Source organism: Alosa alosa, chromosome 1 (assembly GCF_017589495.1).
Source record: "Alosa alosa isolate M-15738 ecotype Scorff River chromosome 1, AALO_Geno_1.1, whole genome shotgun sequence".
NCBI lineage: Eukaryota > Metazoa > Chordata > Actinopteri > Clupeiformes > Clupeidae > Alosa > Alosa alosa.
In genome coordinates, this window is record NC_063189.1 from 20,426,804 (window position 1) to 20,451,229 (window position 24,426).

The 24,426-nt window shown below is 42.7% G+C and overlaps 3 protein-coding genes across 4 annotated transcripts in view; 1 reads left to right on the forward strand and 2 right to left on the reverse strand.

Annotated features, from left to right (window-relative positions):
* The window catches only part of LOC125295004 (sodium channel protein type 4 subunit alpha B-like), a 100,422-nt gene extending 95,056 nt beyond the window's left edge, over positions 1-5,366 (reverse strand). The window contains exon 1 of the mRNA XM_048244117.1: positions 4,779-5,366. The gene's annotated coding sequence lies outside the window, so the exon portion shown is untranslated. The remainder of the gene's footprint in view (positions 1-4,778) is intronic.
* A 3,330-nt stretch (positions 5,367-8,696) lies between these two features.
* On the forward strand, positions 8,697-18,588 carry LOC125299887 (dual specificity mitogen-activated protein kinase kinase 2-like). Of its 2 annotated transcripts, XM_048251391.1 has the most exons (12): positions 8,700-8,860; positions 9,821-9,967; positions 10,981-11,191; positions 12,141-12,287; positions 13,177-13,254; positions 13,648-13,699; positions 13,940-14,064; positions 14,948-15,161; positions 15,276-15,328; positions 16,136-16,197; positions 16,293-16,338; positions 16,539-18,588. In XM_048251391.1, the coding sequence occupies exons 2-12, from the start codon at positions 9,879-9,881 to the stop codon at positions 16,647-16,649; spliced, it is 1,188 nt and encodes a 395-aa protein (XP_048107348.1). In that variant the 5' UTR covers positions 8,700-8,860; positions 9,821-9,878; the 3' UTR covers positions 16,650-18,588. The 2 variants fall into 2 exon arrangements, with proteins under 2 accessions (XP_048107339.1, XP_048107348.1); XM_048251382.1 differs by having other exon boundaries at positions 8,697-9,967.
* A 2,899-nt stretch (positions 18,589-21,487) lies between these two features.
* LOC125305389 (NACHT, LRR and PYD domains-containing protein 14-like) overlaps positions 21,488-24,426 on the reverse strand; it is a 15,287-nt gene continuing 12,348 nt past the window's right edge. The window contains 4 exon segments of the mRNA XM_048260084.1: positions 21,488-21,696; positions 22,475-22,648; positions 23,025-23,198; positions 23,360-23,533. Coding sequence (XP_048116041.1) covers positions 21,690-21,696; positions 22,475-22,648; positions 23,025-23,198; positions 23,360-23,533 — 529 coding nt within the window. The 3' untranslated portion in view covers positions 21,488-21,689.

A 24,426-nucleotide genomic window follows, 5' to 3' on the forward strand; every position in this document is an offset into this window, starting at 1 on the left:
TCAAACTTTGTAACGTAGGTCTTGAAAATGACACTTGAGGAATGTATTTTTCACTTTTGTAAACTTTATACTTTTTGAGATATTAACAAAAAACAAGCTTATTTTTCCCCATAGACTTTGCATTGGCACTATGTGACATCACAATGGGCTAATTAACTTGATTTGCACCTGTATCAACTTCCAGCTGCTCAACTACTGTAGGCCCCATCAAAGAGCCAGTTAAACTGATTGCACCTGTATCAACTGGTTCAACTGGTTTCTGCTCAACTAGGCCAACTCTCTCTGTGTCTCTCCATTCTACAAGGATATAAGGCACATTCCATCCAACTTTCTATCCATTCATCCTCTTCAAACCATTCGCTCATCCACCCATTAAACTATCCATCAACATCCATTAAACAATCTGCCTATCAACATCCATTCAACTTTCTGTCTATCAACATCCATTACACTATCTACATTTAACTTTTAAACTATATGCTCTGTCTCAGGCTTTAAGCATACAATCTGGCTCTCTTAAGACTACAGATCCTGTTCAACTATTTCCTCTGCCCACAACTGTTTCAAAATAAATGTCCTCACTACAATAATTCACTATTAAATAACTATTTAAACTACTCAACTATTTAACTGTTCAGCCATTTCAACTGTCAGTTGTTATCAACTATGACCCCTGCCAACTGTTTCCAAATAAAAGTTTGTTTTGTTTGGTTTGTTTGTTAATATACAGTATGTTTATATTTTCATGCACTGGTAATTTCCTCGAAATTACATTTTCTAGTTACCTATTCATTTGGCTGATGCTTCTATCAAAAGCGTTACACATGGCAATTATTACAAGGGCCAGTGTCCCCAGAGCAACTCAGGGTTCAATGTGCACAAAAGAGGCATTGAACCCACAACTTTCCTAGCTACTGCATGCTAGCCCAGCTCCATAGCCACTATGTTACAACTGCCCAATAATGCCAATGCCAATGGCCACTATGTGTTATGGATGTATTTCACATTATGTGAACGGATCTATACTTTAAGTCAGTTTCAGTAGCTTCATCACTTGTCACTAGGGTTAGGTTTATCACTTAGCGTCATTATTTATCACTAGGGTTAGGTTTATCACTGGTCTACGTGTACTTCCATCAAAGGAACCTTATTTTTAGATGCTTCATGATTGCTTAAAGGTACAGTCTGGCATTCTATTCCATTATATGTTTTGTCAAGCTCTTATACTCATTATAGTCTCAATGGAGCTGTTATACACCTTATAGTCTCAATGGAGCTGTTATACTCGTTATAGTCTCAATGGAGCTCTTATACTCGTTATAGTCTCAATGGAGCTGTTATACACCTTATAGTCTCAATGGAGCTCTTATACTCGTTATAGTCTCAATGGAGCTGTTATACTCGTTATAGTCTCAATGGAGCTCTTATACTCGTAATAGTCTCAATGGAGCTTTTATGGAGCTGTTATTCTCATTATAGTCTCAGTGGAGCTGTTTATAATGTGTATGCATAGCTCTATTAATGGAAGACAAAGTATCTCAAATCCAGCCACACACTATTCAAGCCAATCAACACCTAGCCTGGAGAGTACAGAATTGAGAGGAGTAATTTAATTGGCTTTTGAGCTGAAATGTCAACAATCTTTTGGCCAGAGTGGTGAACCGCACCTCTGTTCATGTTACATTAGTCTATGGAAGCTCGCAAGTGTGGCACTAATATAATATGCTGAGCAGGAGATGTCCACCCATGCTGTTGCCCAGTGTGTTGGTGAGCTGGCATGGTGTCTTCATGAACTCTCTCCTGGCGCTTCAAGCATGACCTACTTCTCCTGTTATCCTCCAACCTTTAGTTGCGATTACGATAAAATAATACTATCCCTACCCGCGGGCCATCCACCCAGCAATATAATCCTCCAAATCTGATTTAAAACACATAGAAATGGAAAATATTTTTTAGTGCTGAAGGTAGATTGCCTGCAATGACAAATTACTGCTGACATAATATGTGATGACTCATCATTACAGTAGCCACTGTCTTACGATAGCCACTGTCTGAGCACCTTACTTCTTGAGCATCTTTCTTTCTGTGATTCATGTAAAATAGTTTCTCCCACTGACTGAAAGAAGAACAAAAATATGAGCAACAAAATGCATTGGGGGGCAGCCGTGGCCTACTGGTTAGCGCTTCAGACTTGTAACCGGAGGGTTGCCAGTTCGAATCCCGACCAGTAGGCATGGCTGAAGTGCCCTTGAGGCAAGGCACCTAACCCCTCACCGCACCCGAGCGCCGCTGTTGTTGCAGGCAGCTCACTGCGCCGGGATTAGTGTGTGCTTCACCTCCCTGTGTGTTCACTGTGTGTTTCACTAATTCACGGATTGGGATAAATGCAGAGACCAAATTTCCCTCATGGGATCAAAAGAGTATATATACTTATATACTTATACTTATTGATACCTGGATAATGGTAATAGGCTGTTTAAAGTTGAGGTTCCCTAAAAAGGTACAAGTTTGGCATACAATTTCATGACTGCTTTACTTGCAAAACTTTTTACGATTAAAGCTTTCCAAAAACCTGTTTAACTAAACGATATGAGGTATGAATCCACCAGGTTAAGCCATGGGCGCTTAAAGGTTGAACAAGCTGGTAGATTGGGAAGACAAGCCAAAGGACAGTTTCAGGAACACAATTCAGTTATTTTATCTTAAAATAATGGCTTCATACTCATGCTGATGCTACACTGATGTATAATGCAAAGTATTAAGTCTTTGACACTGCTAATGGGCATCTGGAATGCATTATATTTATATTGATTTTGAAGACACTCTTCCAAGAGTAGGCCTACCTGGGGAGGGCGCTTAGGCACAGCAGGCTACAGTGCCCATACCATGTGCGCTTCTCTCTCTCCCCTTCTCTATACCTCCTTCCCCTAGTACTAGTATTGACAGATGCAGTGGTAAATCCTAGCCATGCAGCATATTGTTGTAGCTGTAGCTCTGGGGCCTTAATGTTATTCTATTGCAGTCACTTTGGCTTAATGTGTCTGCCAAATAAATAAATATAGCCTAAATGTAATGTAAATGATATTGCACCATGTTACATTGTTGATAGGGTAGGATCCTGACCCTTTTAGTCAGTTTATGACTAACTGGGTACCTTCTTAGCGCTAAATGGTGTTGAATATTGATGCCAACGGGTATAAATATACATTTTTCCATTGTGTTCCTTTAAGAGGTTCCCAGAAAATCCATGTGTTAACTCTGCTGAGGTGTTAAATGGTTCTAAGAATGTAAACCAGCCATGTTAACATAATCAACAGAAATGCTAGAACAATGCAGATGAAGGCTATATGTTTTTTTTGTGTGTGTGTGTGTGTGTGTGTGTGTGTGTGTGTGTGTGTGTGTGTGAGTGGTGTGTGTGTGTAAAATAACACATACTATAAAGATGGATTATCTCCATGTAGGCCCTACACTATATCTAAGGAGCTTTGGAATACCCGGTCCTCAAATACAGAAGGCATTGTTTTACATCGTTTGGAGTGAGTTCATAGAACAGGAGATGACTGCATAAGCCACCATCCCAGTGAACACTATACGTCTATGATCAATCACAGAGAAGTGGACAATTCCCAAGTCAAAACACTCTATAGGGTCTCAACAGAGAAAACTGTTCAGGTTGCTCTCACATAAATCATTTGTTTTGTTGATGGATCATGGAACCTCTGTTCCATAAGGCTAAATGAAGTGGGATTGGGTGATGCAGCCAAAGTCGTCAAGGGTGGGCAAAAGTGACCCTCAGGACGGCCCATGTTCCCTATTGCTGCCCCGTGGCGCCGGGACTGATGCGGTGGTTGGTTGTAACCCAGATCCCCGGCCTGGTGTGCATTTCACCCTCTTCGCGGCTGTGACCTGGTTTTCAGGTGTGTCGGTTCCGGACAGATTATAGAAGGCAGCCAGGTCAGGGCTCTCCCGACTGAATGGTGCGACTGAATGTCATTATGGTATAGTGGTGCTTCGGGAGATTTAGTGCTGCTGTCCCACACAAAGTAAAGCGCTTTGGGGTCGCGCGCGGGCGCGGAGACACCCCACATAAGAGCAATCCATTATCGTTATGAGCTGACCTGGCAGAGGTCGCGTTTGCGCTCGAAATCACGCTGCATTAAACACAGCTATGTTACCACCGACGCTGTCTCTACATTGGGGCAGATCTAGAAAAAACAAAACTAGATTGGAGTTAAGGTTATGAGCTATTTTATGGTCGGCCATAGCCTATATTGTGCTGCAAGTTATGCCAGTTATACCCAAATAAGTTACAAATTAAAACGTTCATGCTGTAATGGGTACAAACATTTTTGTATCGTTTAAAGGTTAAAGTAGGCTACTATAGGTAAAAGTACTATACGTAGTTGCTAAAAGTAGCCTAACCAACATTCACTCATGCACAATTGCGTCAGTTAGCCCTGCAAAATATTCCGATTCCAATCAGATTCCGAGTCGATATTCCCACATTTGTACTGTGCACACTTGACATATAACATTTGCATATATGTATTGTGTTTAACCATTTCCCATGCGCTTACCAAACGTATGTCAGAGGCAGACCGCTATCCAAATATTTCATAAGTGGAAGTAAATGACCGACTTATATTAAATAACTTCGAATTTTCATATAGCCCACTGTCATAAGCAACTAACTTATACTGCCCAAATAGATTAAACGAAAAGCGAAAATAATAAGCATAATAGCCTAAACTGAGGCAAGAAGACAGCAAGCGACTTACGTGTAAAACTCAGTAGTCTGCAGCATTGCTTCCAGAGTTTAAGGTTTTCCCATTAGATGTTAATACGTTTAGCCCTCAAAATCTTTTCAAAATCCATATTGAACGAAGGTTTCCATTTAAATTCCTGGAATTCATTATCACAATTGCTCTCCGTGAAAAAATGTCAAGCACTTCTAAAACTTATCGGAGCCTTTTTGTATAGGCAAACAAATACATCCATGGTTATTCATTTTACGACGCTGGCAGGGTGTTCCAAAACATTTTCCAGCTGAAATTATTTCCCCCTTTTCTTTTAAATCACTGGTGCTCTGACGTGATTCTTCCTCTCCAAAATTGTAAATTGTATTTGCGCTTGAAGTGTTTGCAGTGGTTCCTTCCAACTCAAGAGTGTTTCTCCCCGATACAGAAGCTCTTGGAGCACCGCCCTGGGTGCTGTTCGGAACTGTCGCCCGGTGGTGCTCTCCAAAGCTGTGCGCCTGGGAATAAAAAAACTCCCAAACCTTGGCTTGCCCTTGAGAGCCGTGGAGATGAAGCCAGACTCGGGGGGATTACTGCTGCCTGCAGCTGATGCTCCAAAAGCACTGCTGTTTCATACACCGTAGTTTCCCATATCTGGTCAATTCCGAGATGTTTAGGTCTAATGGCCTCAAGACTTAAGTGGAAACTGTTGTTTTGGTCGGTCTATTTGCTCTATTGTTTGTTCATTTTTACAAGGGGAATTGTGCATGCCATGCCCAGAATATGGCTTTTCAGCTTTTCATTTGATGTGGTATTGGACACATTTTATATCTGTGCTATATGTTGTTTACTAAAGTAGGCTTAGTAGTAAGTAAGTTCCCTGCTTAGCAGATTAATTCTCGCCCATTCGGTCACTGTAGTTTGACAATTTCTTGACCATTTGCCGATTTTACAAACTCTTATAGAGGGTTCAGAGGTGCCACTGAAAATGACGTTATCAGTGCCCCCCCTACTGGGGGAGTGAACGTGGGCTACGAACAGGCACGGGGCTTTTAGTGTGGACCGCTTCTAGTTCACCAAAGAATACTAAACCAATGATCACTAGAGACTTACGGATATGTATTAAGTAGGCGACATAAAACATTCACCCAGTTTGTTAATTTAGGGGGTTATACATTGTGGATTGTCAGCTAGTTGAGCTGACTAAACAAGCCATTAAGAGAACCAGTAGCCTAAATAAGTGACATATAGTAGTAGGCCTAGTAGTCTTACAATGCCTATATATATTTATATACTTGTACATATTACAGGATAATCATGTGTAAATATGTATATTCACCCAGCAGTGAGTGATCTTTGGCCCATGCATTTGATATGTCAGACTTCAGACTGCCCATCTTTCAAAAAGGGCAATGTAGGCCTATTGTGCTTTTCTACTAAATTTACACAGATGCACAACAAACTTGTTATAGTCTCTTTACCAGAAGCTTTGTCATTCAACATACCACATGGAATGCAGGTTTCTTAGTCCTGCCATGATTTTATTTTGGGATGCCCTGGAGCAGTGTGTCCAGCTTTAAAACACTGTGAGCTTGTGCGCTGAGAGACAGAAACAGCATGAGTACTAAACACACACACTGGAGAAACAACAGACGACATTTAATTTCTGTTTGTTTTTAATATATGATATTTAGCCTAATCAGTGCTGCTCAATTTGTAACACAGTAGGCTATATGTAGCATTTAGTGTCACTGTCACTTTGTTATATATTGTATTTTAAGATTGAATTTCAGTAATATGTGACCTTTTAAAATATGTAGGCTGGGGCTGTGGCATTCTGAAAATGCATTTGCGGGACATGTCCTTAGCTGAACTGTATAAGCACAACTTCAATACATGTGTTGTGTTTAATTAACATACAGTATACTTTACTTGTAATTAAGTGGAATAGGAATTCTCAGTAGTGTAAATGCACTAAACTAAGTAAGCATTTGTTTGCACAACTTGCAATTCCTATTAGTCTGTAATTTCAAGGTAATCGCATGCATTTTAAAGGTAAAGTTAGGTTAAAGGGATATTCCACCATTTGGGGAATTATGCTCATTTTCCACCTCCCCTCGAGTTATAACAATTTCAGTAACAATTTATTTTTTACCTTTCTCCAGTTCTTCCAGCCGTTCTGTGAGTCTGGAAATACCACTTTTAGCTCCAGCCTAGCATAGATCATTGAATCGGATTAGACCATTAGCATCTCGCCTGCTAGCATCACGCTTAAAAGTGACGAAAAGATTTCCGGTAATTTTCCTAAAACTTGTCTCTTCTCAAGTTAGAAAGTGTAATAACGGAAAATTAAATGTGGTTATTTTCTAGGCTGATTTGACATGGAACTATACTCTAATCTGCTGCAGCTCAAACTTGTTGCTGGAAGTTACTGTAGAGCCGGGGACTATTTTCAGGTTCTTCGTCATGTCAAATCAGCAATCACCACGTTTCATTTGTTAGGGCAGACTAATGCTTTACAGTAATTGCGGCCAAAGGTGCAGCAATTACACGTTGACTTGAATGGCGTGAATGTTTACACAATTGCTTATTTTGAATCTGCTTTCAGTTTGACATTAAATAGGGTTAACATTAGCATTTCTGAATTGATCCTGCTCACAATGATTATCAGAGGTCTTCTGATATACAATGATTTTCTTTACAGAAACAGGTCTGGTTATGCAGTGCCATCTGAGGTCCAAAAGACCACAGCCATCCAATATTGTTTTTCCAGCTTTCTCCCTTGTATGCAAATATTTTTGGATTCTCTGAATATCTTAATTATATTATGTAGTGTAGATAATGAACTCCCCAAATAGTTCACAATTTCATGTTGAGAAGCATTAAAATTACATTGTTTTATCATTTGTCCACACTGATTTACACAGAGCGATGATTACCCCTACATCTTTACTTCTAGCCTTTTAGACACCCTACCTCTCTGGCTCTTACCCAATCATGTTGCCAGTTACCAGTTGTGAAACATTCCTCCTTTTGTTTTCTTTATCATTACAACTTTTCCAGCATTTTGTTACCCCATTCCAACTTTTTTTTGAAGCATGTTGCTGGTATCAAATTTAACATTTTTCCATGAAATAGTCAATTTTATCATTTTTAACATTTGATATTGTAACAAACTGCTCAGTTGTCTCAGAATGTTTTTTATTGGTCTCACACCAAAATACACAATCACATAATATTGGGCCATACCTGGCCTTATGCCCCAGCACTACACATCTACTTTAGGCTGTATCTAAAACACACACCAATCAACCCTAATTATGAACACTGTAACCAGCTGCAAACATAAACAAGACAGACATGACATATGATATTGTCAACCCACATGGTTATTACATCAACATTACACACATACACACATTGCACAGCATCATGGGGACACTATGGGGGCATTATTTTTGGAATCTGATCCCTTATCATACCTGTTCATTCTTACTCCTTGCTCGACTTATCCTGACTAAATTCAAGATGGCTGCAAACGCTAAACTTTGTGAAGATACTGTCTGTATAAATTGTCTTGTAAGTAAACTACCAGTGCTTTTTCAAAGTTCTCAATGTCTCGTTTTAAATGTCAGGGCCCTCGGAAGTCTACCAATGAAGTGTGGAGATACATTGAGCCTCGTAAATGGTGTAAAACAGTGATTTTTTTGCATGGCTAGCCCGATGCCGAAGCACCACCATTGAAAAAGCTGTTGGTAGCATCAGCTAACTAGCGCCAGATTTTGGAGTGCAGAGGACAAGCCGAGATGGGCTGTGAGACATTCGTTCACACTCCGTATCATGTTTCAACACACTTCAGGTCAATATCACACCGGAATTCTCCTTTAAGGTTTTCCTTCAAGTGATAGGCCTAGAAGACTTCTAGGTTTATGTGGGCGGGGTTTCGCTAGGAAACGTCACGAAAGCTTCCGTCTTCTAGCCTCTAGCCTGGTTTGGGTTTGGGCGAAAAGGGACAAATTAGCCGCGCCCCCAACCTTAACCTGGGACATTTCGTGCAAGGATAGTTGTCTCTTTTTTGTATGTCACAGGGGACCCTAAAACTTCAGCTCTTTCCAGGACATACAGTAACGAAGCTTTTGTCTATAGTCATCTCGATTCCAAAAGCCCAGACCGTTTGTACGGTATCGTTAACTGTTAGCTAACGCTATGTTAGTGTTAGCTTGCTAATAGGTCGTCCTCTCGTTTAGTGAGAATTAGCAAGTTATGTATTGTTAGCCAAATGTGCCTATCCTAGATGCTAGCTTTGATGGCTGGTTTACCTACATGTAGTTATGCGTTTTGGTCGAGTGTACTCTGTTATGTGTTGCTAAACCTCGCGATAGCCAGTAGAAGGGAAAATCATTGCATTTGAAGTAATGTTAACACACTCTGTTGGCTAGCTAACGTTAGCTGATATGTTAAATGGGAATATACTGTTAGTAGTAAGTCTTGCTAGCTAGTGTGGCACGTTACTAGTCTGAAGAATTGCTAACAGACTTAAATGTAATGTTAGACCACTTGATGTCGGCATCAGAAAAGGCTATTAGTAAGTGTCTAGCTTGGCTCATTAGTTTCAGTGTAGTTTCATATGCATACAGCTCAACAAAGCTATTTTACCTACTCTCAATTAGCTGTCTGTCGGTAATGTCATGCTAACGTCAGCTGGTTAACTTTGGCTCTAGTAAGCTTGTTAACTTAGCTGACTAGAACCTAACTGACAGGTTAAGTTGCCAGGTATTCTACGGCGTTTGTTCGATTTGACATCAGTTAGTTGTGGGTGTCCAGGTATGCTGCTTAGTTTATAAGTTAATACTTGATATAAATTAATCTTTGAAATTCACTATGACTGTAAGATAGCTATCATAGCTAGTTGGTTAGCTTTATCGCCTTTGCTGATTTAGCTGACCAGGTGTGTGTTAATTGTTTTGTTGACACCATCCTGTGACTGAGCGACTGTAACTTTAAAGCAACCCCTGTTTAAATTGTATTTTTGTAAGTGGAAAGGGTTATCCAACGTCATATATCTTAAAAGAACACATCTACAGGTTGATATAGGCTGCTAAGTAAGCTAGAAGTTGAAGACATCTGACTGACAGATAAGACATGGCCCCCAAAAGACGACCGGTGCCGCTCAACATCTCCACTGTTGGGGAAGGACAGCCCACGTCCACCACTATAGATGCTGCTTCTGAGTAAGTGCAATGTGGTTGATGTGGTGTGCTCATTACCGTCAGTGAGTGCTTACTAGAAATGACTCTAGCACTCCACTTCCCCCAGGGTGGTGGGTGCCAGTGCAGACCTTGTTGAAAGCACGGAAACGTGTAGAGGGTAGCAGAGGCACACCTGTAGCGGTCCACTTGTTGCAGTCCATATATGGCCTGGAGCTTAAACGTGTGCAGTTGAAGCAGTGCTCATAACAATGTCATCTTTGGTTGTAAACACCTGTGATTGTGGCTCATCTGTTGGGTCATGAATGATCTAAAGTGTGGAGCTGTAGGCCTATTTGAAAGGTTAGATTCTGTGTCATCACCAGACTGGACTGTCTACTAGAGATTGTTAAGCAGAGTTATGATTTTGACACATTGAGTGCTTGTATGTTAAATTTGGAAACACTTCCACCAGCAGCTTAAGAACCTTGCTGTGTAGATATGGCCAATCTCCCCTGTTGGTCTGCTCAACCTACCCACACATCTCGTCTCTGGCTATATCACACCTTTAATATTATCTTCCTTCTCTATCTCTCGCTCTTCTTGGGCCACACAATTTGGGAAATATATTTAATTGTGATTTTGTCTGATAGATATTGTGATTGCAATTTGATTTGCAATTCATTTTTAAAAAAATAATTAAATATTCCCAATTTTGCTTTAAGTTGAGCCACTTCTGAATGGTGAGCACGCCTAGTGCATGAGAGGCACAACACTCCGGTTAGGTGAACTTCACTGTTCTTAACTTTGCAATTCAACATAAGAACAATCGAAATGAATAGTTAGCATAACAAAAAAGACTATTACAGTATCATACAGTTGTAGTGTGTTAAAAGGTCCTGTGAACCCCTCTCTGTCCTGCCTGTGAGGGCTAAGCTGGAGTAGCTGGATCTAGGATCCCCCCCCCAACACACACACACACACACACACACATCTCTATGGTTTCTGTGTCTCTCTGACACACTCTTGTCCTGTTTCTCCGTGCGTGTGTCCATCAGGGCCAACCTGGAGGCCCTGCAGAAGAAGCTGGAGGAGCTCGATCTGGATGAGCAACAGAGGAAGCGCTTGGAGGCCTTCCTTACCCAGAAGGCCAAGGTGGGCGAGCTCAAAGACGACGACTTCCACCGCATCTGCGAGCTGGGTGCCGGCAACGGTGGCGTGGTGAACAAAGTATGCCACAAGCCCTCGGGGCTGGTGATGGCACGCAAGGTAAGGATGCTGCTGCCACCCATCACATGACATACAGGGATCCCACACTACGGGTCATGTAATTTCTGAAATGTCATGCAATTTTAAAAAGGTGAGGGCTGCCTTAAACTGGCTGTGGGGAATTCACCGCTTGATGCTATACTGGTCAGACAATACTGTGGTCAGTATACTATCCACGATTGCAAGGCTTTTAAGTTCATGCACTGTGCACATGTTTGCACTGTCAACTCTACGCTACTTATGGAGTTTATGCGGGAGACACAGCTGCAAGAGCAGAGGATCTAGTTAACTTTGAAGCAGCCCAGATCTTGTCACATGGCTCTGCGCTGGAGAGTGGAATTCACTGCTTGGTGCTGCACTGATCAGATGATATTCACATTACACTGCCAGTCTAGCCACAGCTCCCTTTGGAGAGTGATTGTTTAGGCAGCCAGTGGAATCTGATGCTCCAGACTTTAAGCAGCATTTGCTCTTTCTGTGTAAAACTAGTAAGCCTGACTGCCTGTGTGTCTGCTCAGCTCTTTCTGTGTAGAACTAGTAGTGAGCTAACTAAACTGTGTGTCTGCTCAGCTGTTTCTGTGTAGAACTAGTAAGCCTGACTGCCTGTGTGTCAGCCCAGCGGTTTCTGTGTAGATCTAGTGAGCTAACTGAACTGTGTGTCTGCTCCGCTGTTTCTGTGTAGAACTAGTAGTGAGCTAACTGAACTGTGTGTCAGTCCAGCGGTTTCTGTGTAGAACTAGTAGTGAGCTAACTGAACTGTGTGTCTGCTCAGCTGTTTCTGTGTAGAACTAGTAGTGAGCTAACTGAACTGTGTGTCTGGTTTTCTGTGTAGATCTAGCTGAACTTTCTGTGTAGAACTAGTAGTGAGCTAACTGAACTGTGTGTGTTTTCTGTGTAGAACTGCTCAGCTCATCCACCTGTGAGCTAACTGAACTGTGTGTCTGCTCAGCTCATCCACCTGGAGATCAAACCGGCCATCCGCAACCAGATCATCAGAGAGCTGCAGGTGCTGCACGAGTGCAATTCGCCCTACATCGTGGGCTTCTACGGAGCCTTCTATAGCGACGGAGAGATCAGCATCTGCATGGAACACATGGTGAGAGATGTATGGATGGGTGGGTGTATGGATGGGTGGATGATGTATGGATGGGTGGATGAATTGGTGGGTGGGTCGATGGAGGGATGGATGGATTGATGGGTAGTGAGATGGAACTATAAAGGAAGAAGGGTAGCTCCAGATATGGATGCTTAGTTGATTGTTATGGAGCCTTCTACAGTGAGGGAGAGATGGACATCTGCGTGATGGGAAGGGTGACTGATGGATGGGAGAGAGAGGAAGAAGGAGAGGAGACGTAATGGGTTACTACAGCAACCGATAGATCATCATCATCTGCCTAGAAACATGCTGAGAGATGCATGTAGGGGAAGGATGGAGGAAAACAGAAATGGATGGATGTAGAGGGGAAAGAATAGAGAGAGAGAGATAAATGTAGAGGAGGAAGGATGGAGGAAATGAGAGAGAGAGAGAGAGGGAAGGATGGATGTAGAGGGGGATGGATGGAGAAGGAGAGAGAGAGATGGATGGATGGATGTAGAGGGGGATGGATGGAGAAGGAGAGAGATGGACGGATGGATGTAGAGGGGGAAGGATGGAGAAGAAGAGAGATGGATGGATGGATGTAGAGGGGGATGGATGGAGAAGGAGAGAGAGATGGATGGATGGATGTAGAAGGGGAAGGATGGAGGACGAGAGAGAGAGATGGAAGGATGTAGAGGGGGAAGGATGTAGGAAATGAGAGAGAGAGGGAAGGATGGATATAGAGGGGGAAGGATGTAGGAAGAGAGAGAGTTGTTTAAAGTTGCCTCTGTAATGGAAGATGATGTCTCTGGCTGTCTTCCCCACTATCCTGTGTAGCGGTCCAGGAGCAGTGTGGGAGTAGAGTCGTTTAGGAGGTGTCTGTAATCTCTCCTCATCTGGCCTGCAGGACGGTGGATCACTGGATCAGGTGCTGAAGGAGGCCAAGAGGATCCCAGAGGAGATTCTGGGTAAAGTCAGCATAGCGGTGAGTATCTCACACAGTCCACATACCTGAAGGACTGATTGATCACATTATAGAATAACTTTTAAGGCAGAACACTTCCATTCCTGAACAGAGTTTATTTAGTAAGTGCCACATTATGTACTCATTCATAGGCAAAAGTGGTGACCCCACTGGTCATGATGCACCTTCATTTAATGTGTCGTATGTGAATAACCACGGTCCAAGTACTAATGTCCTTCATTCAGACCACAAATGTCATTGACTTAAGTGGTGTGTTTAAGATAAGGCACAGAGCTGAATTTGCCCAAGACTGCGAGGGCCTGATAATGCCAGAGGTTTCCCTGAATGAAACAATGTGGTGAGAACAGGCATGAGAACATGAAAGTGATGTTCCTCACGCATGTTTGTTCTCAGGTTCTAAGGGGTCTGGCGTACCTCCGCGAGAAGCATCAGATCATGCACAGAGGTGAGACTGGAACTAGAGAGCAGTACACACACACACACACACACAGACAGGCAGACTCAAATCATAGAGTTAAGAATAAGGCTGGAGAGCAGTCCTAAAATCACTATGCTCAATGTTCAGTCTCTCCAAAGACATAAAGCCCTCTAACATCCTGTTGAATTACCATGATTAACACACACACACACACACACACCTACCTACCTATCAATTCCCCATGCTCTTTACTCTTCCTCTTTGCAGACGTAAAGCCCTCTAACATTCTGGTGAACTCTCGTGGTGAGATCAAGCTCTGTGACTTCGGGGTGAGTGGCCAGCTCATCGACTCCATGGCCAATTCCTTTGTGGGCACTCGCTCCTATATGTCGGTAAGTGGCAGGACACCACACACACACACACACACACACACACACACATTTTTACCACTCACTACACACTCCTACATGTTGATGACTGACAGGAGACCGTCTGCATGTTTACTACACACTACAGATTGACAGGTGAACTAGCATCAGTAGTCCCCAAGCTCTGCTGGTGATGAGGGCGAGGGAGTCATTACAGAAGATATGCTATTGTGTTCAGTCAACTTCAGCAACATCCTGATGCAAAACTGTCTTTCTCCACTTGTCTCTCTCACATCATACCACACTTCTGTATGCCTGTCCTTCTGATTATTCTTGTCTGTACACACATGATGGTGTGTGTGTGTACACGTGTGTGTACACGTGTGTGTACATGCATATTTGTGTGTGTTTGTGTGTACATACATGATTGTCTCATTGGCATGATTAAGTGAGTGAGTGGGTAAGTGAGTACATTCAGTGTTTCTCAATGGTGGTCTGCGGACTCCCAAGTGGTCCACGAACAGATGTGGCAAAATATAATGTAGATCAGTTTTTTGCCATATTGAACCAACTTGTATCTAAATCAAAACAGTTCTGCAACACTGCCTATGTAAGCTACACCAGTTAAATCATGAATCCTCTGACACAATAAGCACGGTGGTTCAGTGAGTAGGCCTGTTGTGCAATATACTGTTGGAGTAGGTCTACTGTTTTGTTTTCGCTAGGTGGTCAGTGATTTTTTTTTTTTTTTTTTTAAAGTGGTCCTTGGTCTGAAAAAGTTTGAGAAACATTGACATATATGGTCGTGTGTGTGAGTGTATTAATGGGAGTCCGTGTGCCCCTGCTCTATATATGGTTGTGTGTGTGAGTGTGTTAATGAGTGTCTGTGTGCCCCTGCTCCCCCCAGCCAGAGCGCCTGCAGGGCACCCACTACTCTGTGCAGTCGGACGTGTGGAGCATGGGCCTGTCACTGGTGGAGCTCTCCATTGGCCGCTACCCCATCCCCCCGCCGGACCCCCGCGAGCTCGAGGCCATCTTCGGACGCCCACTAGTGGACGGAGCGGATGGGGATGCTCAGAGCACCTCACCCAGACCAAGACCGCCCGGGAGACCAGTCAGTGGTGAGATCACGCACGCACACACACACACACACACACACACACACACACATACACATTAGCATTCCGAAAGATGACGAAGCGGTCACTAACCCTGAGTGTCTCTTCTGTCATCAGGGCACGGGCCAGCCATGGCCATCTTTGAGCTGCTCGACTACATCGTCAATGAGGTGAGAACACACACCTCACAAACCTGCCGTATCAACTTGAGTTTCACAACAACACTGTACACACACACACACACACACACACACACACACACACACAAACTCCTCCTACCATCTTGTGAGAGAGATTTAGTGGTGCCAGAGCCCGTCTACGGAGAGCCTCCCCACTCTCTATTAATCCCATACAAACCGAATTTGGCTGCAGTTCACCAGAGTTCACCTAGATGGTGATCGCGGGCGAGTCCAAAATGGGGTCCTATGGAGCTACATGGCTAAATTTATTGTTTTCACCTATTTAACAACTGAAACCCTCGGATTTTATTTTGTTTTTCGCAAAATGGATATGGATTATCAATCAAAAGTGAAATAATCCGGGAGTCATGTCCTTTCGTTGTTGGGTAGTTGTTGCCCATAACACGCTAGGATTGTGCTAATGAATGACGTCATCGACACGTTTGAAAAGCTTTTGCTTTTTAGAACAATTAAGTGACTTTAAAAAATATAATACTCAACCAAGTGTATTGTCTTTGCCTCCCCTTTCGAATACAATATTCAAATTACTTGAAAAAAAATTATATCCCGAGAAAAGTGGATTTTGAGGGGTACAGCTCCATAGACCTCCATGCATTCTGCACTCGTGGACGAGCGCCCTCATGTGGAACCACAGCAGGAACTGCAACCAGTTCAGAAACCGCACATTTTCCGAGAGTGGAAGTTCTCCCCTTATTAGACATTCTCTGGTGGTGCTTTTGTGCTAAACATGAGCTCTTCCTGCTGCATTCTGATTGGCTGTTCTGTCTCCTCCTCCAGCCCCCTCCCAAGTTGCCACAGGGCGTGTTCACCTCAGACTTCCAGGAGTTTGTCACCAAATGGTAAGTGGTCTCCTTTTTGAAACCATGGAAACCTCGTTGGTTTGTTGATGTTGACTGTTGTCAACATTTATTTGTGTTGTTTTTTATTTGTGCAGCCTCATAAAGAACCCTGCAGACCGTGCGGACCTTAAGATGTTGATGGTGAGTTTTAATAATCTGACCTGGCAAACGTTTTAATTCAGACAGAGGTTCAGTAGGACATAATGTTATTAGCAAGACATATTTTGTATATTGTGGTTTGTAATGTTGAAACTGGTCTTAAATTGATCACTTGAATTCCAACACCACTGAATTTGTGTGTGTGTGTGTGTGTGTGCGCGTGCGATGTTGTGTTTTTGCAGAACCATACCTTCATTAAGCGCTCTGAGGTGGAAGAGGTGGACTTTGCTGGATGGCTCTGCAAGACCATGGGCCTAAACCAGCCCAGCACTCCGACACGCATCACGGACTGAGACACACACACCCACACACACACACACACACACACACACACACACACACACACACACACACACACACACATACATACACACACACACACACACACTGTGCTAAGTGACAGATTCTCTAGCACGTACATGTACCAACTTGATGCCTGTGCTCTGTACTTCCACAGTGTGTGATACACACACACACACACACACACACACACACACACACACACACACACACACACACACGCCAAGTATGGTAGAGTCTGAATCACCAGTGTCATCAGGACCCCCCCCCCCTTATGCCCTGCAGGGATATCCCAAGATGCTTTGGGGCAACTTTCAAGCCCCACACCATCGGTTCCCCATTAATGCATCATTCTGATAGGTTAATGCATCTGTCAGTCACTTTCCCTCCACTTCCATTGGCCCAGTGTTTGGTCCTGATGTCCAATCGGAAATGAGGTGTGTGTGTGTTGCAGACACGGCACAAATGGCACCTTGGGGGGTTCACGTCAAGAGGACTCGGCCTCCACAGACTGTAGACGGTGTGGTCTCTGCTCTCACAGACTGTAGACAGCGTAGCCCACTGATGCTAGCAGGATCATGCTAGTGCTAACGTGTTTAGCAAGATGTCCGATTCTCGAGTCGAGCTTAGACATGCACTGTGAAGGCAGCACAGAAGTTATCAGAAGTAATTTCAATATCTTACACACACACACACACACAGAAGCGTGCATCATACTGGCCTTCCTCATTCACCTGGTACCACAAAGAGAAAGACCAAATCTGCACTCAGTTACAACATCCCAAATGGACATAGAGTGTATATATATATATATATATACTATATACATTTATTATATTAGCGAGGCATGGGCCTCAACTGGGCGCAGTGATATTTAAGTATATTTCAGATATATTTCAGCTTTGTGAGTAAAAACTGAACTGAACTTCCTGGTGGCTGCGCATGCAGAACTCTGTTGCGTTTTGTTTTCCATGTTCCCCTTTGTTTGTTGCTTTTTCCCTGTTGCTTCCTAGTGTCTCTCTTTGCCAGAAGTTCAAAAGCTGCTGCAAGGGTGATTTGATATGTATACTCTTATGTATCTGGGGAAATGGACAGGAGTGTTGTTTGTTTTTGTTTTGAGTTTTTTTTTGTGTGTATATATCACCACCCCACACACACACAGGTGTCTGCATTTTGCTGCACCTCTCGTATGTTCTCAAACAGCTGTCTACCATCTTTACACACAACCCCACACACATAGGATGCATCTGACAGGGTTATGCGTTTTGCCCCAGCGTAGGTTAGTATTCCCCTGTCAGTTGTAGAATAATAAACAGCTTACAGCTTGCGCCATGAGTGCTGTAGCCAGCAGCCAACCCTTGAACAGGGGCGTTCTTCTCTGTTCCTGGATCAGTGTTGGCTCCAGACGTGGTGTCCAATTCAGAGATGTGTTTCCTAGGACGCTGTGGGACTGTCTACCATACTGCAGAAGAGCGCCCTGAGCCCTGGCACAGAGCCTGGCATAACAGTGGAGTGGGGGGTGGGCAGTCCTGAGGGCATGAACTGAGCTGAGCCATCTAGGGGCTCACAGCATCTGTGGGTCAGGTGGCTATCAAGGGCTTTACCAGTGATGTAGGGCCATACTTGCTTATCTTTTGTTGAGAGATAATAAACAGTAGGTGATGGGGAGCTATATTGATAAGTTATATGAGAAGTCAAGTCTTAGTGTTCAATACCTTATATACACACATCAGATTGGGGAGTTCTGAGGTGGGGGTGGCTTGGGCATTTTCTCTTGTCTTGTTTTCTTGCTCTTTTCTTTGGCGCTCTTGAACCTCCCTCAATCACAATTTCAAATGGAGAATGGCGCCACCTAGAGGCAGAGTTATGTTATTTTATTTTGGTCTTTTTAAATGTCATTATTGTCAATAAAAGATGGTGTGTAAGATCACAGCCTCTCTGTGGTTGGTTTAATTTCTGATTCGAGTGAAGAGAGTTCCCTCACACAACACACACACACACACTGGCCAGTAACATTAAGAGTTTTGATCCTGTTTTAAATATTTGTTTCTAGAAAATGCAGCATCAAGTATCTGTAGGCCATTATTAAGTTAGTTATTTAATTGATTAAAAAATATATAATGCAAAATAAGCAATTACATAAATATTCACCGCCTTCAAGTCAGCATTTGGTAGATACTTCTTTGGCCACCATTAAAGCATGGAGTCTGTGTAGATAGCTCTCAATTAGGTCTGCACATCTGAATACTGCAATTTTACTCCATTTTCTTTGCAAAACTGCTCAAGATCTGTCGGGTTGGTAGGGGATTGGATGTGAACAGCTCTTTTCAAGTCCAGCTACAGTATGTCCATAGGATTGAGGTCTGGGCTTTGACTCGGCCACTCTAGAACATTCACCTTGATGTCTTTAAACCATTTCTGTTTTCGCTCTACACTTCAGCTCATTGTAATGCTGTAAAGTAAATCTTCTCCCAAGTCGTAGTTCTCTTGCAGACTGAATCAGATTGGAATCTCCAGGAATTCCATTTTGCTAGATTCATTTTACCTTTACCTTCACAAGCCTTCCAGGGCCTGCTGTCTACAAGTATCCCCACAGCATGATGCTACCACCACCATGCTTCAAATTAGGGATGGTGTGTTTGTGGTGATGTGCAGCGTTTGGTTTCCGCCAAAATTAGCACCTAATCTGATGGCCAAAAAGCTCAATTTTGGTCACATCAGACCAAAGAATCTTCTTCCATTTCACTTTGGAGTCTCCCACATCATGTCTTTTGGTGACCTTTAGTCAAGATCTAATAATATTATATAAGAGTTTTGACTGGTGAAGAACTTGGGCAAAAGTTGCTCATCTCAGCTGCTGAAGCTTTCAACTTCTTCAGAGTTGTCATACAGTAGGTGCCGTGGTGACCTTTCCCACCATTATTCTTATTGAACGGTCACTCAGTTTGTGGTGACGGCTTGCTCTAGGCACCTTTGCCATATTCCTTACATTCCTTGATGATGGATTTCTCTGAACTCCAGAGGATGCTCAGTGTCTGGAACTTTGTGTTGTTTCCACCCCCTCACTTATGCTTTTCAAAAAGCTTTTGTCTGTGTGGCATGACTGGAGAAGTTGCTAGACTACGCCACCCCAGGAATTACGGGAGCAGGGAACACCCATTTATCTTTATCCCAAATAGTGTTGTGGTCAGGGTGCATGTTAGTGACCTTGTAGACCAGGGTTCTAAAGTGTTGTGGTCAGGGTGCATGTTAGTGACCTTGTAGACCAGGGTTCTTTAGTGTTGTGGTCAGGGTGCATGTTAGTGACCTTGTAGACCAGGGTTCAAGGCCTCATGTGGTCTCTGCTGTCTCCCCTCTCTATACAGAGTTCATATGGTTTCTGTCCACTAGAGTACAGTATAAAGAGGAAAAAAACTCTGAAAACGAGGATCTCTGAACATAGATCCAATATCCGTCTCCATGACATTAGAAGTCCAGTAGCACTTCATTTCACACAGGCCTCGCACAATGTCTCGTCCTTAAGATATACAGGAATTGAACTGATAAAACCACCCAGTCGGGGAGGGGATGTTAATGCATTACTTCTTAAGAGGGAGGCATATTGGATATATACATTAGACACACTGTCACCACACGGCCTCAATGAGGACTTCGATCTTAGGCCTTTCCTGTAGCATGGGCCCCATGTTACACAGTCCTGACAAGAGACGCGAATTTGCACAATGCGACAATATATGCCATGCTGCACAACTTTGCACAGACTGTTTTTTGATATCTAGCTTATGTATACTTACCGCTGGCTGTTGTTTGACATATGAGATGTGGAGACATGCTTGTTCTATGGATATGTACTATCAGTGAAAATGACATGAGTTCTGATACAGACGTTAACTTGCACAATGTGATAAAGAGTCGCCATTTTGCACATTTTTATGGATATGTACTGTAAGTGAACATGAGATGAGTCCTGATGAGAGATGCTAATTTGCACAATGTGGTGATAGACGCCAATTTGCACAATTTTGCACAGACTATTTGTATGACATCTAGCTGGTGATTTGTGATATGGGGTTTGTGTATACTTGCTTATTCTATGGACAGCTACTATAAGTGAACATGAGTTTAATGCCGACATGCTAATTTGCACATTTTGACAATGGATGCCAATTTGTACATTTTGCACAATTTTGCACAGTCTGTTTTGACATCTGACCGTTGTGTATCCTGTGGACAGAGAATGAGGTCATGTTTTTTGTAGTTGTTGGATTCCTGTAATTTTTGTATATAGTGTATGTAGGTGTTTCTGGAAAATGTAGATATGTGTATGGATGTATGTATGCACTGCATTACTGAACATGTATTGGCTATTGCTGTGATTGGATAATTACTTGCCTGTGTAACACCACTGTGTGATCATGTGATCACTTAATTGTACATATATGGGTGTCTTTGGATTGTTGACTCACGTCTGATGAGGGCTTGAGTGGGCCCGAAACGTCACGGTAAATAAACTATAACTTGGGAGCATATACTGGTGTTGCGGACTTTTTCCCCTCTTTCCCTTCTGTCCACTAGAGGGCACTGGAATGCAGAACTAGGTCCCACCTGTAAACACCTTCCTCTGTTGTGTTTGTAGAGGGATTATTGATGACAGAGCTGTCTGCATCCCCTTTAAAGCACTTATAAGACTGACATTTTAACTAGTGGGTCTGGGGATTCATTAGTGGATATTTAAGAATTATGGTTGAGGTGCAAACCTGATATGAGTGATTGAACTGACCAAACTGAGACAAACTTTGTGACAAAAGAAAGTTTAATGATGCTCATGACACTGTATGGCTAAATAATCATAAAGTTTTTAAATATAAATATAAATGTTAATCAATGCATCACTTCATAACAAAATAAATCCTTTGAAATAGCAGTAAACATAAAGAAACATAGTGCTGATGTGTGGGGCAGCTGGATGATCATCTGGTATTGAGACTGGTATTGGTACCAGTCACACTGATGGATGCTTGATTTCTCCCCAGTTAATACCTGTTAAGAAGATTCAGCAGATTCCATCATCCTCGCAATCGGGTTTTCTTCATTAGGATTCATCAACACAGACATGCAAGGCTGTAGCCATTGTTTGTCTCCATAATTGTAATTTCAGCGTAAAATGATTATAGAGAAGAGATGTTAATGTTAGCCTAAAAGACAGACATGCAGTGCAGAGTTTTTCTTTTTTTGTAAAATGCCAACTCCCAAGGTCACCTGTAAATAAGTGTGTGTGTGTGTGTGTGTGTGTGTCAGTCATGACAATTGGGAATATTAATGGATGCTAACGTTATGTAATGGGCTGCTGGCTAGTTATGGAGGCCTATAGTTAGTTGTTAAAGTTTAGTTTGTGATTACATCTGTAAACTGTTTCAAACAGCAGTAAGTGATAGTTAATTGTAGTATAACAATGTATGCCTTTATATTGGGGGTGACATTATGATCATAGTTGAATATTGGGGGGACATGTCCCCCTCAAAGTATATTATGATTATAGTGTTGCTGACGTGTCAACATACGAACAGCTCAACTCCAGTCAGACTAATAACTCGGTAAAGCTTGTCCAGATGAAACCTGATAACTGTATTTAACGGTGAGTTTGTTAACTTTGCGCAGGTCAAAATCATTTACACATGTACAGTAACTACTTGTGTACACTGATACATCACAGATACTAGTTGAGATTACACATGTAAACAATAAGTGGACACATTGACACATAGCACAGAGGATTACTTTGGATTGTGATTATATATACTGTATTCATCATACTTACATTAGTTCAGTCAGTTTATATGTAGGGTCTCTCTGTAGAGCAGAGAGCAGCTCCACTCCAGACTGCTGCAGTGTGTTGTTTCTCAGGTCCAGCTCTCTCTGACTGGAGGGGTTTGATCTGAGAGCTGAAGCTAGAGATGAACAGCTCCTCACTGTGAGGTTACACTTCCGTAGCCTGAGATAAACACACAATTTAATAACACATCGTCCATAATGCACACACAACACAACGCCCGTTTCCCACCGCATCCAAGAACAAAAACAAAACAAAACAAAACAAAAAAACATTTACTGTCACACAGGTAAACTAGTTCAGTCAGCAGTATTGTATAGATTACAAATTTCAGTTAAACACCAACACTGCCCAATTGTGTAGACTCTTCCAACCAATTTGGTGATGAAGTCATATGGTTGAGTCAGACTGGAGGGTAGTCATGGTAACACTATGTGCATGTGCAAAAGTGGGTGTCCATCAGCTGCACGGCTTTGTGATGCCCAAAGACAGATTGAGAGTAAAAGGTATCTGGACACACACACACTTGCAGACTTACTCCAGTTTTTCCAGTCTACAGTTTGGATGCTCCAGACCAGCAGAAAGCAGCTCCACTCCTGAATCTCCCAGATTATTGTTACTCAGGTCCAGATGCCTCAGACTGGAAGAGTTTGAGTCGAGAGCTGAAGATAAATCTGTGCAGCTTTTGCCTGTAAAGTTACAACCCCTCAGCCTGTAAACGAACACACACACACACACACACACACACACACACACACACACACACACATTAACATTGATATAGAGATTAGCATGATATAAAAGCCACAGTTGCAGCAAAACAAAGAAAAAATCATTCAACACACACACACACACACAGACTGACATATTTACTTCAGTATCTCCAGTCTACAGTTGGGATGCTCCAGACCAGTAGAAAGCAGCTTCACTCCTGAATATCCCAGATTATTCCCACTCAGGTCCAGCTGTCTCAGACTGGAAGAGTTTGATCTGAGAGCTGAAGATAAAGCTGTACAGCTCTTCTCTGTGAGGTCACAACCCTTAAGCCTTTAGACAAGCACACCATAATATTATAACATAGAGATAGAAATCACACAAATAAAAGACAAAATTCAAACAAGAACACTTAGATTAAGGGCCTGTGTTCACCAATCACGTTTTTGTAATGACAGTGTCCTCAACCTTATTCACTGGGCTCGTAAATGTCATTTCTCTCTTGCTGGTCAAATAAAATTGAGGGAGGGGCGGGACCTTTACTGTGAACAATGTTAGTAGTGGCAGATATTGAGGGCGCTGTCAGAGCAAAAAAAACATGATTGGTGGACACACTCTCTGTCACGGTCGGGTCTAGAACCCGGGCTGCCGGAGTGGCAAACTGACTTAACCCACTCGGCCACTGAGACTAATGACTCAAGTGCAGAGCAGACAAAGTAAGATTAACTGAGTTTATTTCAGGTTTTAGACACAAAAGCTCAGAAGATCCGAAAGTGTCAAACAGTCCAAAAAGTTAAATCCAAAACCTCAATCCAAGGCGTAATCCAGAAAATCAAAGTCCAAGAGCCAAGCCAGGGTTCAGATAACAGAGTTCAGTCCGAGGAAGGAAAGGCAAACAAATCCAATAGGAGAATCCAAAGGAGATACCGTAAACAGTCCGGGTCAACACAGAGGTAAAGAATCCACAGGGCAAAAACGTCCACAAATTTCCACAAAGGCTTATAGCTTGAGACACACAGGGTAATCACGAAGACTTAGCAAAGACACAGACAAAGAGCAGGGTTTAAATACACTGACACAATGAGGAAATGAGACATGTGACCAGAGACAATGAGGAACAGGTTAATTGGATAACAAGAGGATTGGGTAACAAGTGACTAGCTAGGGACAGAACAGAAGTGTTTGGCGACATCTAGTGGCCAAAATAGTTAATGCGTGACACTCTC